Source organism: Vidua macroura, chromosome 1 (assembly GCF_024509145.1).
Source record: "Vidua macroura isolate BioBank_ID:100142 chromosome 1, ASM2450914v1, whole genome shotgun sequence".
Taxonomy (NCBI): domain Eukaryota; kingdom Metazoa; phylum Chordata; class Aves; order Passeriformes; family Viduidae; genus Vidua; species Vidua macroura.
In genome coordinates this window covers 90,077,046-90,092,390 of record NC_071571.1, presented here as the reverse complement: position 1 = coordinate 90,092,390, position 15,345 = coordinate 90,077,046, and the positions used below count along the sequence as shown (strand labels likewise).

At 41.5% G+C, this 15,345-nt stretch overlaps 1 protein-coding gene across 1 annotated transcript; it reads left to right on the top strand.

The window, feature by feature from the left end:
• The first annotated feature begins 69 nt into the window (after positions 1-69).
• On the top strand, positions 70-15,243 carry SDHA (succinate dehydrogenase complex flavoprotein subunit A). Its single transcript, XM_053972732.1, has 15 exons — positions 70-177; positions 2,794-2,880; positions 3,170-3,331; positions 4,108-4,251; positions 4,384-4,548; positions 5,668-5,816; positions 7,073-7,197; positions 9,433-9,601; positions 10,164-10,359; positions 11,171-11,342; positions 12,653-12,771; positions 13,140-13,251; positions 13,800-13,930; positions 14,457-14,570; positions 14,906-15,243. The coding sequence occupies exons 1-15, from the start codon at positions 112-114 to the stop codon at positions 14,990-14,992; spliced, it is 1,998 nt and encodes a 665-aa protein (XP_053828707.1). The 5' UTR covers positions 70-111; the 3' UTR covers positions 14,993-15,243.
• Positions 15,244-15,345: the final 102 nt, after the last annotated feature.

Below are 15,345 nucleotides of genomic sequence, written 5' to 3'. Positions count from 1 at the left end.
GGGATCGCTCTGGGTGCCCTCCCTCTCGGTACTGTTGGTCTGACCCGCCGAGCCCCGCGCGTGCGCCCTGCACTCCCGCTCCCGCTCCCCCCACAAAGTCCGCGGTGCGTGATGGCGGCGGCGGCTGCGCGGGGGCTGGCGAAACGCTGGCTGCGCCCGGCCGCGGCTTCCCGGGCGGTGAGTCCCTGTCCCTGCCCTTGCTCCTGCCCCTATCCATGTCCTTGTCCCTGTCCTTGCCCTTGTTCCTGCCCTGCTTTCCCGCCGGCGGCGGTCCGGTTCCGCTGTCTCCTCTGTGACCTTGACTCGCTCGGTGATCTTCCCAGCCCCGGCAGGTTCGGTTCCTCCGGTGCTGTTTTGGAGCGGCACCGACCTCGCAACTCGTGTCCCGGGGGCAGGTTCCTGGGAGTAGGTGGTTGTGGGCATGGCTGGGCCGCGTCTCCCGGCTCGGGAAGCGAGCGCCGTAGCCTGAGGCCCTGAGCAGCGTTTTGAGGGAGGCAGCGGGAATGGGATGTGCTGGGGAATGGCCCTGCAGGAGCCTGGCGGGTGCGGCCCGAACACCGGGATAGAAAGCTCGCCGCAGACTCATTCTGTATCAGCAAAAGTGCGCACAGGAAGACCAGGGAAGTGATTGTGCTTCTGTACTCGGCCCTGCTGAGGCCACACCTCGAGTGCTGTGTTCAGTTCCGGGCTTGTCACGAAGGACACTGAAGTGCTGGAGCGAGTCCGGAGAAGGCAACGAAGCTGGTGAAGGGTCTGAGCACGAATCCTGTGAGGAGCAGTTGAGGGAGCTGGGGGTGTTAAACCTGGAAGAAGGGAGGTTTAAGAGGGAGTTTATCACTCTCTACAACTGCCTGAGGAGAGGTGACTGGAAGGCAGGAAGTGGCCTCAGGCTGCACCAGGGGGCGTTCAGATGGGACATCAGGAAGAATTTTTTCACAGCAAAGGTGACTAGACATTGGAATAGGCTGCCCAGGAAGGTGGTGGAGTTACCATTCCTGAAAATGTTTAAGGAAAGGCTGGATGTGACACTTAGTGCCATGGTCTAGTTGACACAGTGGTGTTTGATCATTATGGTCTCAGAGGCCTTTTCCAGCCTAATGCATTCTGTGATTCTGGATGTGTGTGGGAACCCAGTGTTTATCTGAGTTGCTTGAACCTGGCTGGTGGTTGTGTCCAGAAAGGGCTGCTGAGGAGTCTGGCAGGTTTGTGTTAGGGAGCTGTAAGTTGTGCTTGAAGGCTTGTTCTTCTCCAGGGTGAGGTGGGAGTTTTCAGTTTCTTCCCACTGTTCTCATCCTGCATGCCCATTATAAGCTTGGGATTACAAAAGTGGGCTGTAGTTGTATTACAAAGCAAGTGCAGAAAAGACAACTGCAGAGAGAGGGAGAGGTTTAAAGAGTGTCTCCATATTTTAGATGACAGTGAGCTGTCCCTGATTGAACCTTTAGTTTCAAAAGGGCTATGATCCTCCTGGTGGCATAAAAATTCAGGATTACTACAGTCAGTGTTTCCTTCAGACTTAGTGTGACATCATTTTCTGCTTTGTGGGCTTTTGTTCATGCTCAAAGCCTGGTAACAGCAGTGTGGAACAGGAAAAGAGTAGCTGCCTGGAGGAGAGTACTGGTGGAACTCCTTATGATTAGGTGATAGGAGCTGATCTCATTCCAAGATGATTGCAGAAACCAGAGGTAGCAAGTGTAATGACGCAGTATATTTGCTGTTATGCAAGAAGATAATTTGAGGAAACTGGTATGAGAAATGATAAAACTAGGTTGAGCTAAGTGTACTGGAGTTCACTTCAGGGATTTGGGAAGAAGTGGACATTTGGGGAGGGAAGAGCTGCTTGTTAGCATATTGTAGAGTGGTGGGACCATGAATGTAATAGCTGCAGATATCACTCCAGTGCATTTTAGGTTATATTTCAAATAGGGAAGTGCTGATGTCACTGGACAGGTTCCTGATGTGGCTTTGTGTTGCTTTTCTCAGCAATCATACATGCTGAGTTAGGCTTATTTTTTGAACTGTGTTAAGAAGGAATACCAGGTTCCAATACCTTGGAGAGGTGGAGACTAACATTCTGACTGCTTTAATCTTATCAAAGCAAAGACTGCATACTTAGTAGATTTGGGTGTGGTGTTTGTTGGTTTGGTTTGGTTTTGAACAAGTCAGGGGGTAGGGAGTGATACTGCATAACTTGCATCCTTGTGCTAAGTTTATGTATTAATAAATGGTTCTGAATTCGTCACTAATTTCTTAAAGAATAATATAAATATCTCTGACTTTTGAAGCAATACTCAGCTGGAAGAGCATTCTCTACAACCTTTTTTAATTTTCAGTACTGTGACCACCTGAAATAATTCAAATTCTGAGAATTACTTGACAGGAGAGTAATTTTCCATTACTTCCCATAGTTCCCACAAAGCTTCATCTTTGCTTAATTATGAAAGAACTGCAAGAATACTTCAGCATTAATTACAGACATATTCTTCTGTTGGCGCAGCCTCAGACAGGCCTGAGAGGCTGGTCACTGTTGATGAAGTCAATAACAGATAGTCTGGGACACCCTGTTAACTGCAGGCTATTCTCTCATCAGTCAAACCTTTTTTGATTATATACCATGATTATAGGAAAGCCAGAACTTGAGTACGTGTAGCTCTAGAATTCATTAATACTCTTGTATATGTGCTACCAGTGGTGGGTGAAGATTTGTTATAAATGTAGGGTAGCTGAGAGTGCCGTAAGTCTATCCTGTGGAAACATTCGTTCCATAATAGTTGTCTTTGCTTCTTTCCGTAGTGGCCAGCAGCGTGCCAGGCTCCCTCACGGAACTTACACTTCACAGTCTATGGAAAGAAAAATGCCTCCACGAAGGTGTCTGACTCGGTATGTCTGTACTTTTTATATCGTGATTCAGTAATGCGCTTAAGGCTAGACAGGCATGAAACTTTTGGGCTTTTACTGGGGCGCTGTGTTCAAGTGCTTTGCGAGACTGAGTTGCTGAAGTGTGTGGCCCTTTTTAATGACAGTTTCCAAGCAAGAGGGTATAACAAATGTAGCAATTGCTGCAAAAGTCTGTTGAGAACATTATACCAATCCTGCTTGTGTTTTTATGAAACTTTTTTGACTTATCTTGAACTATTTGTGATCATAACAAAGTGATTTATTTTTCCAGATTTCTACACAATACCCAGTAGTGGACCATGAGTTTGATGCAGTTGTTGTGGGTGCAGGAGGAGCAGGTCTGCGGGCTGCCTTTGGTTTGTCAGAAGCTGGGTTTAACACAGCCTGTGTTACCAAGCTGTTCCCCACCCGCTCTCATACTGTTGCTGCACAGGTGAGAAATGAAGCAGAGCAGCTGTTTAAAAAATGCCTGCTGTCAGAAAGCTGATTTGGATATAGAATAATTATAAAATGGTTTGGTTGGAAGGGACATTAGGGGTTACCCAGTTCCAATGGCCTTGCCATGGGCAGGGATTCCACACATTAGATTAGATTGCTCAGGACCCCATCCAACCTGGCTTTGAACACTTCTAGGAATGGGGCACTTGAACATCTTGTTTCAAAGCCGTGCTTCTTTTTATAAATATCTCATATTTATTTGAAACTTTTAGAGGGTAGGATATAATAAAATCACAGGATCATTAAGTTTGGGAAAGACCTCTAAGATAAGAGCTTAACCATGAATTTCTAACTGCCAGACTTTATATTAGGTAACAGGTACATTTCATTTTGCTTCCAAGCTAATGACGTTGCAAGACACATTTTTTTAAATGCAGTTGTTTTCTCACTTGCAGTTGTTCTTAAAACCCTTATTTCCCCTTATGTTTTTATTTCATTATACTGCCTCTTTTTTCTTCCCCGTTTCTAAACACTATCAAATGCAGTGCTGTTTCTCTGCCTGTCATGTGACTGTGATTCACTGTGTTACACAAAAAAGCAGGACAAGCCATTGTGAAACTGAGGAGTTTCACAGCCACATTAAATCTGGCTTAACTATATTTCTTGTGCACAGGTGCATATCTGGTATGTGATTTTTAATAGAAATGAGGTAAACCTACTAAAGTTGTATTTGAGTAATGTAATTCCAGGAAAATGGATTTCCATTTTCAGGGAGGGATCAATGCTGCTCTGGGGAACATGGAGGATGATAACTGGAGGTGGCATTTCTATGACACAGTGAAAGGGTCGGACTGGCTGGGTGACCAGGATGCCATACACTACATGACTGAGCAAGCCCCAGCTGCGGTGATAGAGGTGAGACTCGTGGGATTTGATGTCAGCTGCAGTTATAAATAACACAGGCTAGCTTCCATGGAGATCTTCTTAAAATAACTCATCGTATTGTGATGCACAAGAGTTTCTGATGCTTGTATTTGGGTTCAACAGCTGGAAAATTATGGGATGCCGTTCAGCAGAACTGAAGAAGGAAAAATCTATCAGCGTGCATTTGGTGGACAGAGTCTTCAGTTTGGAAAAGGAGGACAGGCCCACAGATGCTGTTGTGTTGCAGACAGGACTGGACATTCACTCTTACATACTCTGTATGGCAGGGTAAGCAGTTGTGAACTTAACTTGGTTTGGGTTTTTGAGTTTGCATTTACTGATTTTTTTTTCCCCCTAGAATTTGAAAAAAAAATCGAACCCAAATCAAGCAAACATGTAGCTATTCATACACAAAGGAGGATTCCAGGGGAATGGCTTATAGCAGTTCTGGGTTATCTTCCTTCCTGAGGCAATGTGGAGGGATGAAGACAGTAGATGCAGATTAGTGTACACTGTCAGTTTTGTGGTCTGGACTAGTTCTGCGCTGTTAGTACTTTTCTGTCTGTTAACTAGATCCAATGAGAATTTATGTTGGCTTTTCCCCAAAAGCCCTTTTTTTCCAAAAATTTGACAAAGCAGCATTGGGAAACTCTGAAAAGAGGTACAAGCCAGCATTTTTTTTCACTCATGTTCAAACTGGGAGGAGGGGGAAACAAGGTGTAAATGAATTAAGGCCTACTGTGCATTCCTGAGCTTCTTCTATGGCAAGTAAGTGACTAGTGTTCCAGCATGTCTGCCTATTAATTCTACAAACCATAATTGAGGGAAGTGTTGGCTATTTGAAAATGGTAGTGAGCTACTTGAGACCAGAAATTCAAGTACCTGCTAGCTACTGTTTTTTAATTACTTGGTAGCCAGCTAATTGCTCTCCTCCAGGTTTGCAGTGTTGTATTGCTGTTTTGTATTGCTGCTGCAATACAAATGCTCCGTGCTGCCAAACACTGCTCTGATCCCTGAGGGCATGAAAGAATGCTTGACTCAGTGCCTGCTGCTCCTGCTGGTTTATTTGGCTCCAGGAGGTGTTTCTCATTTCTCTGGGAGGGCTTAAGCGCAGCGTGCTTCTACATGTATGGAGCGCTGCAGCTGGCTAACGTGTTGCCAAATGTACACTGAATTGACGGGTCCTGCTGCCTAGCTCCTGACTGCTCAGAATTAAGTGCTTTGCTGCTACTTGTATCTTTAAAAGCTAGAATGGATTAATTAGCAAGTTCTTTAATAAATAGCTATGAGGAAGCAGTCTTCCCTGAGAGTTGGTGGGGATGTTTTTATTCTGATACAGCCCATGTGCATTGACAGTTTTGAAGAGAGGTTACTTCAGTAAAAGTTCCTTTTGTAATTTTCCTCCAGTCTCTACGATACGATACAAGCTACTTTGTTGAATATTTTGCCTTGGACTTACTTATGGAGAATGGAGAATGCCGTGGTGTTATTGCCCTCTGCATTGAAGATGGAACCATACATCGTTTTAGAGCAAAGAACACGGTCATTGCCACTGGGTAACGTAACATTTGTGATGAAGGTCCAAAACTTGGGAGTGTTATGTTACCAGCTGGAAGTTTGTATGCTTTTATGTGTGTTTGGATCCACAGTGTTGAAAAGATACATTGACTGACAGAACGTAATTTATAGGTTCATTCCCCCCACACTAAGAGGAATATAACTGAATTCTCTCATTCCCTCTGAAAGAAGGCACATGCTAATTTTGTGACCAAGTATAAATTTGGTATGACTAACTTTGAATTCTAGAAAAATGACATAAAATAAGAATGTGTAAGAGTAATATATATGATTTAGATGGTCTTTGATTTTTTTAAAAAATGCTGTTTAAAACAGACATTGTTGCAATGCTGCCAACATGTCTGTAGAGTTCTGAACTTCCTGTAGGAAACAGCTTTTGTCAAAATTCCAGAGACTCTATTTTATTAAGATACTGCCACTGTAATTCTAACTGTTCTAGGATAAAATTATCATGAGTGTTACTTAACATTACTTGGTTGTAAAGTTTGTGTATGTTTATTAGAATGCTATTTGCATTAGTCTTTTGCTTCTTATGGCTCTCTCCTATCTATTTCAATATGAAAAATATTTATAAATGTATCTGTGAAAGATACACTTATAAATAAATTTATAAAAGGTTGCCTACATAATTTGTCTTTCTGATGTGTTTTTCATGCTTGTGTACTTTGAGGTACATGGAATATGTATATTGCTATTTCTTCTGAGAGTTTGTCCTGAAATTGGGCTGATTGGCTGTTCTCAATAATGTTGGAGGCTAACCTAGATGTTTGCAACATAATAATTCATGTTTAATACACGGACAACTAAGTTTTTAAATCTGAGAATATAAAACCATGACCATATGGGCAATCTAAACCATCATTATATGGTATTTTTTATAAAACTGCTAGTGATAGTTCAAATGAAACGGAATGGTCTGAATTGAGAGAACTTTCTGAAATAACTTTTTTTTTTTTCTGAAAGAAAGGCTTCTGATATTAACCTAATAATCCTGCTTTGGAATTGGTTTTCTTTTTCTTCAACCTTCTGTTGCCAGCCATTTTTCAAGTATGGTTGAACAAAACTGGGCTAAACCAGTTTTGTTTTCTTTTGATTGAAATAGTACAGGAGATGGTAAAACTTAAACACTTTTCTTATAAACCCTTTCCACTGTTGTGCAAACAGCATAGAGGTATGTTGTAGTGATGTTTTAATTTTTCTTCCTGTTAATTCTGTTAACTTTTGTGTTCTGCAGTGGATACGGCCGCACTTACTTCAGCTGCACATCTGCTCATACCAGTACTGGTGACGGCACTGCCATGGTCACACGAGCTGGGCTCCCTTGCCAGGACTTAGAATTTGTGCAGTTTCACCCTACAGGTACCGAATATGAAACTTACAGCATTATTTTATATATGTATATAATATATATATATGAAGCTTACAGCATTATTTTTAATGAGTTGAACAGATTTTTATGTTGTTTTAAAATGTCACAGAATTACACAGCATGCTGAGTTTGAAGGGACCCATCAGGTTCTTTGAGTCCAACTCTTGGCCCTGCACAGGACACCCTAAGAGTCACACCATGTGCCTGAAAGCAGTGTCCAAACACTTCTTGAACTTTATCTGGCTTGGTCCTGTAACCACTCCCCTGGGGAGCCTATTCCTGTGCTCAGCCACCCTCTGGGTGAAAAACCTTGCTCTAATATCCAACCTAAACCTCCCCTGTCACAACTTCAGGCCATTTCCCTTGGGTCCTGTCACTGGTCACCACGGAGAAGAGATCAGTGTCTGCCCCTCCTCTTCCCCTCACAAGGAAGTTGTAACTGCAGTGAGGTCTCCCCTCAGTCTCCTCCAGGCTGGACAGACCAAATGACCTCAGCTGCTTCTCATTCGGCTTTCCCTCAAGACCCTTCACCATCCTTGTTGCACTCCTTTAGATGCTCTCTAATTGCTTAATGGCTTTGTTATATTGTGGCACCCAAAACTGCCCCCAGCACTCGAGGTGAGGCTGCCCCAGAGCAGAGCAGAGTGGGACAATCCTCTCCCTTGCCTGGCTGGTGATGCTGTGCCTGATGCCCTCCAGGACACGCTTGGCCCTCCTGGCTGCCAGGGCACTGCTGACTCATGGTCAATTTGCCATTGATCAGGAACCCCAGGTCCCTTTCCATGGCACTGCTCTCCAGCAGCTCATTCCCCAGTCTGTACATCCAGGGTTGCTCTATCCCGGGTGCAGAATCCAGCATGTTCCCTGTACTTCATACAGTTGGTGATTGCCCAGCCCTCTTAATTTGTTGGGGTGTCTCTGCAGGGCCTCCCTGCCTCCAAGGGAATCAACAGCTCCTCCCAGTTTTGCATTATCTGCAAACTTGTTCAGTAACCTTTATAATCCTGTGTCCAAGTCATTTATGAAGAGCACAGGACCTAAGACAAAGCCCTGTTGGACTCCACTAGTGACAGGTCACTGGAATGTTGTCATCTCAAGTGTGATGACAACACTGCCCTTTTCTGTGGCATTTGAGTAGTTGCTTTTGAGTGACGTGTGTTTAGACTTGTCTGGAGCTGCTGTTGTTAAATTTGAGAGTAAGACACATAATGTGAGAAAGGTCTCAGCTGTTCTAATTTAAAGAGCAGTTTAATATTTTGAGGTGCTGTCCTTACAATGCTAAATAAGAAGTTTTATGAATTACAAGCTGAAAGTACCTCTTAAACTTATATTTCCATTGTCCTTAATATTTTAAGGGGTTTGGTATTAGATACAAGAGTAATGGGATAGGTGCAAATGTTAGGGAATTAGATACTAGCATCTTCAGTGAAGTGGGGTAGTTGAAGTTAAGGTGTATAAATATAGAACTGTGGTTTTCTAGCACGTGATCAGTATCTAAACTGTGGATAACAATGATCCCAAACTAGATTTGTAGCTAATGAAATGCTTCATTTTAACTCATGACACGATTTTTGTAAATGGTTTGCATAATTTTAGTGTTACTGCTATATCATAGAGATCCAATGTTCCTTTGACTTAAAGTTTTTCTAGTTAAAGAAGCTTCACTGCTTGTATGATAAATCTGTAGCTTTTAAGATAATTATCAAGTGCATGAGTTAGTTTGCATTTTTGTTGTCTGTGATCACCAATGCTGCAGAATAACAGACAGGCCTTCCTTCTCTAAAGGAAAAGGATACCAAGTAAGCTTTTAAGTTCCACAGGATTTGAAGCCATCCTGTACTGCTTCAGCACAGAAGAGGGAACAAAAATGAGAAATGGACCTTGAAATAATTAACTTCTGGTTTATTAAACATCTTAAAATAATTGCTGAAGGTCTGCAAGGTCTTAATAAAATTCTCCTGATGTATTGATAGGTGCAGATCACTTCCAGTTTTAATATTTGAAATACTGTGGGTAATTCAAATCAACTTGCTTACCTTTTGGAAAGAGTGTTTAAAAGGAATGACAACACTTGAGGGGCAATTCCTAGAGGTTTGATTAGGGTGGAATAAAATCTGCACCTCTGATTATTTTCAGAAGACCTTGTTTATTATGAACACTGGTTCATCCTGACTGTGAAGCTGTGTGGTGAAATCTCCTTTGATGGCATTTTCGTTCTTGAACAGGTATCTATGGGGCTGGCTGCCTTATCACAGAAGGATGTCGTGGAGAGGGAGGTATTCTGATCAACAGTCAAGGTGAAAGATTCATGGAGAGATATGCACCTGTTGCTAAGGATCTGGCTTCCAGGGATGTAGTGTCTCGTTCTATGACCATAGAAATCCGTGAGGGAAGGTCAGTTAAATGCTCTTAACAAAGCTGCTGAATGAGCTCGTAATCATGCTAGACTGTGAAGTGCAATAGTTCCTTTGATGAGCACATGGTAATTCATGAGAGTGAGCTTTAATGACTGTTATGCTAATCTCTGTGTGTAAGGCAGAAATCTTTCTTGTAAGTTCCTAATGATACTGACAGGGAACAGATGATGTTCAGAGTCTCCTGTTTGAATTCAGTTGCTCAAACAAGTTTAATGTATATGCTCTTACTGCAAACAAAATAATTTGGTGCTCTGTTCTCTTGACTAATTACCAAGTTTTACATATTTCTGCAGAGATGTAATAGTTGAAAGTCTTAAATAATGTGAATTACTGTGAAAAGAAAGCTGGGAATTGGAAAATGGCCTCAATTCAGCCAAGTACCACAGTCTTATTAAATATGCTAGATACTAATTTTTGCCAGATAACATTTGATAAATAACCTTTATTTATTTTCACTAATGAAACAAACTAGATTAGAAATGATACTAGTGTTTGTTAATTGCTGTTATGTATTCCAGTGTTGCTTTTATTTTTGCTAGGGGCTGTGGTCCTGAAAAAGACCACGTGTACTTGCAGTTGCACCACTTGCCACCACAGCAGCTGGCAACCCGTCTCCCAGGGATTTCCGAAACAGCCATGATATTCGCTGGAGTTGATGTCACTAAAGAGCCTATCCCTGTCCTGCCTACTGTGCATTATAATATGGGAGGTATTCCTACCAACTACAAAGGCCAGGTGAGGAATACACGTCACTTTTGGGCTGTATTTTCATCATCAAACTAGGAAATTACTTTCCAAATAGAAAAGCAGTAAGAATGTTTTTCATAAATGTAAGGATGGTTAATACTATTTTAAATAATAATAATGATGTCAGAGTACTTAAAACACACAATCTTTTAGGTTTTTTAAAATAACTTGATAACCATGTTCCAGTCCATCTTGAGATGGGAATTCCAAGAAACATCTAAAATGAAGTTACTGTCAGGTCTGACAACAATTCTGTGTTAATTAAGCTGAGGATAATATAATTGAACATAGATCAAAGTAGGGCTCTGTTGCATTCTGTAGCATGGATTAATGTGTATTATTCCTCTGTAGTTCATGTAATGTAAACACTAAAGCAGATCCTCCAACTGACACTAGTTGGAGATCAGTGTGATGGTGTCAACTGAATTTATCTCTTCATGTACTTGTTAAATTTCAATGTAAAATTTTGCCTTAGAAGCATGTGCAGATTAGACTTTATTCCTGTGCGTTTCTGACTTGCTGCAGAATTGTGGTGAAGCAGAACTATGCACTCATCATAAGAATGTATAAGGAAATCTTGGCGTTTAGTCCTGTCTGCATTTACATACCGATGTAAATGTATGTATTTGCATTTCTACTTGCCCTTTAGAGCTAAGATAATTCTGTGTTTAGAGTTGGAAGAAACTTCAGGTTGCTGTGTTCCATCCTTACATGCACGTGGCCTTTGCAAGTAAGGAGGTTAGCACTGTTTCAGAGTGTTTTCAATGGCTGAGTATTAATGGAGTGTGTGCCATGTCAGGTGATCACACACGTGAATGGTGAGGATAAGGTGGTGCCCGGGTTGTACGCCTGTGGGGAAGCGGCCTCTGCATCCGTCCATGGTGCAAATCGACTTGGAGCAAACTCCCTTCTGGATTTGGTGGTCTTCGGTCGTGCTTGTGCCCTCACTATTGCAAATACATGCAAGCCTGGTAAGTCTCAGTTTTCTAGACATTTGCCTTCATGATGTAATTTCTGCCCAATGATGAGTTGTTGCTACCTGATTCAAATTTAGAATGATACTCATAGGCTCTTACTTGTTTGAAAAGGAAGAAACTGGTGTTTATGCTTTTGGTAGGCGTGTTCTGTGCCAGGCAAATGTTTTGATGTTACTATTTGCTTTGTAATCGATCCTTTGAGAACTAGAATTGAGCCAATGCTATTGGCAAGAGCAGTTAGGAATTTTGACAAATGAACACAGACTATTGAATGTGAAGACTGTATTTTCTACATACTGCACCATCTTCTACATCAAAATGTAATCTGTTTTACACTTGGCACTTCAGTAAAGTGGAATTTGCTGCCACCTTGCTGATACATTTGTAAGAACTGATGTGCAAGTGGTGAGAGAGAGATACTAAAAATTGCAATATCTCATTCACTGGATTCTCACTGCTGAATCTTACGTATTTTAAAATAATCTGGTTCAGCAACAATTACTGACCTGAGAAAACAAAGAAGCAAGCCCTCCCTTCCAACCCCCAACAAAATACTGGACATGGCAGTTACATTACCAGAGCAGCTAGAGTCCATAAATAGTCATCTGTTTTCTTACTGCTTAATGTCCAAACTGCACCAGCTGCTGAGACTGATGATTCCTCATGGAATCAGCCTAGATCTTGTGGTGCCTATTTGTTCCAGCTTTGTGCCAACATTTTTTTGAATCTTTCTGTGGCTCTTTAGAGTTATAAATTATAGAAGGGGGTTTATTATTCTGAATGCAAAGCTATATGTGAGATGAACTGTGCTGGTAAGATGCTGTGTCTGCTTTGTTGCCCAGTAACATGTACCTTCCAGTATTAGAGGCAAGATGCAGAGCTCATGTCTGCCAGGCTTATTGACTGCTCCTGGTCCCTTACACATCCAAGAAAAGGTAGGAGGTTTGGGAGTGAGGAGATGAGGAAAGCAAAGCAGTAGGTGGTATGGACCACGGGCTTATTCCATAGTTTAGAAGAATTTTCATCAATTGCTGCTTCAAAGGAATGAACAGCAGAATTTTGCCAAACCTGTAAAATCTTTATTAATTGTTGTAGGAAAGAATGGTGTTCATATTCCACTGATAGCTTTAAATATATGGATACAATTGGTGGGACTTCAGGAAAGTTACACTTAGTGTGCACCTCAGAGGAAGAAAACAGATTATGCTTTACTTAAATCTGATTTTTAGTAATTGATAGTCTCTGAAACTGCCAGAAACCAAACCCAAGCCTGACTACCAAACTTACTGAAATTTTCTTATTAGGAGAACCAGTTCCCTCCATTAAACCAAATGCTGGTGAAGAGTCAGTTGCTAATCTTGACAAGTTAAGGTTTGCTAATGGAAGCATAAGAACTTCAGAATTGCGACTTAACATGCAGAAGGTAAGCCTGGGGAAACTCTCAGGGATAGGGTGGGACAAGCTGCAAACAACTGGGGTTTGGTGACTTGGCAAAATGCACTTCAGGATTTGCCATGCAGAAGAAAAAGTGTGTGAGAAGATTGTGTGTGCAGCAAAGGTTATATCACTTGTTAATTCCTTCTTACCTTCATGGTCATTCCCTTGTGTAGTTTACCTGCTGTATAACAGAGTGGGGTTTCAGTTGTTTGGGGTGAATGGAAGAATGTGGTGTTTTTCAGGCTGCAGACAAGTTTGAACTCAGAACAGCTCTGTATCAAGCTCTTCTGGAGCTAAGGAAGTTATGCTTTCATATGCAGCATATCAAACTGATTTTGTTTTACTGTGTTGCAGGCAATGCAAAACCATGCTGCTGTATTTCGTACTGGTTCTGTACTCCAAGAAGGCTGTGAGAAACTTAGCCAGATTTATGGTGATCTGGCTCATCTAAAGACTTTTGACAGAGGTAATTTGATAGTAAAGAACACACCTTGTTCAGAGTACTCCAGGAAGAGTGTTGGTGGCTTTGTTTTTCATTGTTTTTTTGGTTTTTTTTTTCTGTAAACCTAACGTGTTTCTTGAATTTTTGGCTGAAGATTTTGACCATTTTGAATATTTCAAAATATTTTGTAGAGCCCTAGTTACTAAACATGGAAATCAGGTAAAATACTTGACCTTTGCAGTTGTTTTCTGGTTGAAAAATCTTTCAAAGAAGCAGAGACTGAAATTGGATTTAAATGTGTAGGGTACAAACTGCCCTCAGAACATGATGTGAACTTGTCCAAATACTAAGATGAATGATGAACTTTGTCAGAATCTTCTGAAAGGTGGGAGTTGCAGAGAGGTAGCAAGACTATTTGTAGGCTGAGCAGATCACAATGCAGACAGATACTGCCATGTCCTGTGGTATATTTTAAGAGAACTTGGTTATTTAAGTGCAACTCACTCACCAAAGGTGCATTCACTCACTCTTGTTTGTAGACTATCTTCCATAGTATTTTAATATTTTACCAGGCATTGTGTGGAACACTGACTTGGTGGAGACGCTCGAACTGCAGAACCTGATGCTTTGTGCTCTACAAACCATTTACGGTGCTGAGGCTCGCAAAGAGTCCCGGGGTGCCCATGCCAGAGAAGATTATAAGGTATAAATGTTTTCTGTGACCTGAATGTAGGATTGAATCTCCTTGTTATGTGTCCTCAGATGAATTATTTTAAAGTTGTAACATCTTCAAAGTACAGTCTTCAGTGTTAAGATTAGTGTAGTATTTTCTTTTGGAGTCCTATTTGTTATGCTCTGTCTCTTATTTGTTATTCATAAAAGAACCAATACATCGAACACTGGGAATGATCTTGAGAAGAGTTGTTCCATGTGCACATCTGAGTGCTTAGAGACCTCTAAACCAGGACTATAGTAATAATGTCACAGATGCATAAACAGGATGCAAAGATGCATAAACAGAATAATTGTCCTATGCAAGGAAAGTTACCTTAGAGCCCTTGTTAAGCCTGAGCATTTCAAACTGGACACGGGCAGTGTTAAGAGAAAGCTTGCTGTGCGTTCAGAGACATTCTGGGTTACAGGTGTAATTGAAATGCAGCTAACCTCGTGTTTGTGAAGTGGTTTGCAGATATAGCTTCTGGTCTGTACTAATCTCATTTTCTCCCTAGTTACGGGTGGATGAGTTTGACTACTCTAAGCCACTCCAAGGCCAACAGCGGAAGCCATTTGAGGAGCACTGGAGAAAGCACACTCTGTCATATGTGGATATCCCAACTGGGAAGGTACTTTGAGCGTAGTGCTTGAGGATCTTTTTTGCTCTTAACAGCTGTTCTCATAAACAGCCTTGGAAATTGTGATAATCCTGCACTGTTGATCTTTGGGAAGTGACTTTGCTATTCGAGTTGGAATTGTGTTTCCCCTTATGTCAGGCTAACTCAAAAGCTTTTTTCTTCTAATGGTGACAAAATGTGTTGTTGGGTGTTTAGTAGAACCAGCTTTATGGTATTTCAAAGATAGAACTGAATTCTGACCCTATAAAAATCTTAACTTTTGGGGTTTTTTGGATATCATTCTCTAATCTTGTTGTCCTGAACTTCTTTGTTCCCTTTTGTTTTAGGTTACCTTGAAGTACAGACCAGTGATTGACAAGACTTTGAATGAGGAAGATTGCCAGACAGTCCCACCAGCGATCCGCTCATATTAGCAGCTTCCATCTCACTTGAAGCCCTCTCCCAGAGGGGCCAGTGTACATAAGCATAGCACAAGCAAACCAAAATTCACTTAGGAATGAATGGAAAATGCTGACAAAACCTTTCTCCAGCTTGTATCCTGCTGTGGCTTACTGTACATTTATTAAAAGTGGAATGCAGAACAGTTTATGTTCTTCCACTCATCTGTCAAAAGGGACAGCAAAAACACAAAATGTGTCTAAATAAAGTAATTACAAGTCTTGTATTTGTTTGAATATTCTGATCTGTGTATTATTGCAATGCTCTTATTGTGAATGTGTAGTTATTTCCATATTTCAAGAGCAAGAAGTGTGCTCAGTGACAGGAG

Coding starts and splice junctions, on each gene's coding strand:
- SDHA (XM_053972732.1), top strand. CDS start 112: ATGGCGGCGGCGGCTGCGCGGGGGCTGGCGAAACGCTGGCTGCGCCCG. Junction 2,881..3,169: donor CCACGAAGGTGTCTGACTCG/GTATGTCTGTAC, acceptor TTATTTTTCCAG/ATTTCTACACAATACCCAGT. Junction 13,931..14,456: donor ATGCCAGAGAAGATTATAAG/GTATAAATGTTT, acceptor TTTTCTCCCTAG/TTACGGGTGGATGAGTTTGA.